The 2,962-nt window shown below is 40.6% G+C and overlaps 1 protein-coding gene across 1 annotated transcript; it reads left to right on the forward strand.

Annotated features, from left to right (window-relative positions):
* The first annotated feature begins 316 nt into the window (after nucleotides 1-316).
* On the forward strand, nucleotides 317-2,760 carry LOC103259919 (heterogeneous nuclear ribonucleoprotein K-like). Its single transcript, XM_021712074.1, is given in 2 exon segments — nucleotides 317-1,835; nucleotides 1,896-2,760. Coding segments are annotated over 2 exon segments (1,317 nt in total). The 5' UTR covers nucleotides 317-946; the 3' UTR covers nucleotides 2,324-2,760.
* Nucleotides 2,761-2,962: the final 202 nt, after the last annotated feature.

The following is a 2,962-nucleotide window of genomic DNA, read 5'->3' on the forward strand; positions in this document are numbered from 1 at the left end:
ATAATTAGGAATGCTTGCAGTGAGATTAGTATTGAAATGTAGAGTTTTCTCCTGTTAATGAATCTTTGGATAGATGATTTTGGCTAGCTTTTATTATTCTGGGGAGTAGTTAGGTCATTAAAATTAAAAGGGGGTTGATAATGAATCCACATAAGAGAAGTTTGTGTTGCCATGGTAAAATTGATTTAGGTGGGCAAGAGTAATGAGGCTAGTGATTAGGCTGTGCATGGCGGTGTTAATTACAATGGTAGAGTTTTTGGAATATCACATTATTGGAAGGAATATAATTGTTGGTAAAAATAACTTTTAACATTGGAGGAGGTTTAGGTTTTGTACGTAATCCAGTCTGTATGTGTTGGAGACTATAACCAATACTGCTAAGCCCATAGTGGCTTTGTATGCTGTGAATACTAGAAGAATAATTGGAATGATGTTGGCTAAGGCAAAGTGTAAATTTAGAATCATAAGTGAGCCTGTGATGAATATTGATAATATTATACCTTCAAGACATAGCAGAGAAGATAGAAGGTGTGATTGGTAGATCAGATGTGACAAAGGCTAGAAGCATGTTCATGTAGATGGAGGGCATGTTGGCGATTATAAGTTCATAATTTAAAGAGTCAAAATCATTTGTTTTATTTTAAACAAACCACCATATTCGACTCATTTTAGTCCTTTTTTGATTCATTCATAGGCAAGTCCTAGAGCTAAAATAGAAATTAAGATAAGAGCCATAATTAGATGAGTTTAAGACTATCTGTTTGGAAGGCTCAGGGGAGGGCAATTTCTAGATCCAAAAAGTAGGAGGGCAAATTGAAATTGAAATTTCTAGATCAAATAAGAGAACTATAATAGCCACCAGGAAAAATTGTATTAAAGAAGGTAGGGCATGGCAGCAAAGGGACGCCGGCCTCACGCAATTGGTCTGTCCTTTTAATAGAAGAAAATGGAAACCGAACAGCCAGAGGAAACCTTCCCCAGCACTGAGACTAATGGTGAATTTGGTAAATGCCCTGCAGAAGACATGAAAGAGGAACAAGCATTTAATATATCTAGAAACACTGATGAGATGGTTGAATTGCGCATTCTGCTTCAGAGCAAGAATGCTGGAGTAGTGATTGGAAAAGGAGGCAAGAATATTAATGCTGTCCGAACAGACTACAATGCCAGTGTTTCAGTCTCAGACAGCGGTGGCCCTGAGTGCATATTGAGTATCAGTGCTGATACTGAAACAATTGGAGAAATTCTGAAGAAAATCATCCCTACCTTGGAAGAGGGCCTGCAGCTGCCATCACCCACTGCAACCAGCCAGCTCCCGCTCGAATCTGATGCTGTGGGATGCTCAAATTACCAACACTATAAAGGAAGTGACTTTGACTGCGAGTTGAGACTGCTGATTCATCAGAGTCTGGCAGGAGGAATTATTGGGGTCAAAGGTGCTAAAATTCAAGAACTTCGAGAGAACACTCAGACAACAATCAAGCTTTTCCAGGAGTGCTGTCCTCATTCCACTGACAGAGTTGTTCTTATTGGAGGAAAGCATGATAGGGTTGTAGAGTGCATAAAGATCATCCTTGATCTTATATCTGAGTCTCCCATCAAAGGATGTGCACAACCTTATGATCCCAATTTTTATGATGAAACCTATGACTATGGTGGTTTTACAATGATATTCGATGACCGCCGTGGACGTCCAGTGGGATTTCCGATGCGGGGAAGAGGTGGTTTTGACAGAATGCCTCCTGGTGGGGGTGGGTGTCTTATGCCTCCTTCTAGAAGAGATTATGATGATATGAGCCCTCGTTGAGGACCACCGCCACCTCCTCCTGGACGAGGTGGCCGGGATGGTAGCAGAGCTCGGAATCTTCCTCTTCCTCCACCACCACCACCTAGAGGAGGAGATCTAATGGCCTATGACAGAAGAGGAAGACCGGGAGACTGTTACGATGGCATGGTTGGTTTCAGTGCTAACGAAACTTGGGACTCTGCAATAGATATATGGAGCCCGTCAGAATGGCAGATGGCTTATGAACCACAGGGTGCCTCTGGATATGATTATTCCTATGCAGGGGGTCGTGGCTCTTATGGTGATCTTGGTGGACCTATTATTACTACTAAAGTAACTATTCCCAAAGATTTGGCTGGATCTATTATTGGCAAAGGTGGTCAGCGGATTAAACAAATCCGTCATGAGTCGGGAGCTTCGATCAAAATTGATGAGCCTTTCGAAGGATCCGAAGATCAGATCATTACAATTACCGGAACACAGGACCAGATACAGAATGCACAGTATTTGCTGCAGAACAGTGTGAATTTTTTCTAAGACTAGTGAAGAACTGAAGGAGTCCTGCATCTTTTTTTTAATCTGTTTCTGTTTAAAAAGCCAACATTCCTCTGCTTCATAGGTGTTCTGCATTTGAGGTGTAGTGAAATCTTTGCTGTTCACCAGATGTAATGTTTTAGTTCTTTACAAACAGGGTTGGGGGAGGGGAAGGGTGTGTAAAAACTAACACTGAAATTTTGAAACAGCAGCAGAGTGGATTTTATTCTTGTTCATTGTTGGTGGTTTAAAAAAATTCCTCCCATGCAATTATTGTGAACACCTTGCTTTGTGGTCACTGCAACATTTGGGGGGTGGGACAGGGAAGAAAAATAACAATAGTCCACATGCCCCTGGCATCTGTTCAGAGCAGTGTGCAGAATGTAATGCTCTTTTGTAAGAAACGTTTTATGATTTTTAAAATAAATTTAGTGAACCTATTTTTGGTGGTCATTTTTTTTTAAGACAGTCATTTTTCAAGTAGTGACTGAATTTCCCAGTCAACCCCCAAACTAAACACTAAGTTTGATTTTTCAGTTTCTGTTAGATGTATAATTGCATCTTTTGGACACAGGCAAAATAACTTGGCAAATTTGGTTCTGGTAATTTCTTGATAGTTTGCAAGTCTATTGCTGGGAAGAA

The sequence above is a fragment of the Carlito syrichta genome, unplaced genomic scaffold (assembly GCF_000164805.1).
Source record: "Carlito syrichta isolate Samal-C Ts95f unplaced genomic scaffold, Tarsius_syrichta-2.0.1 Scaffold87133, whole genome shotgun sequence".
NCBI lineage: Eukaryota > Metazoa > Chordata > Mammalia > Primates > Tarsiidae > Carlito > Carlito syrichta.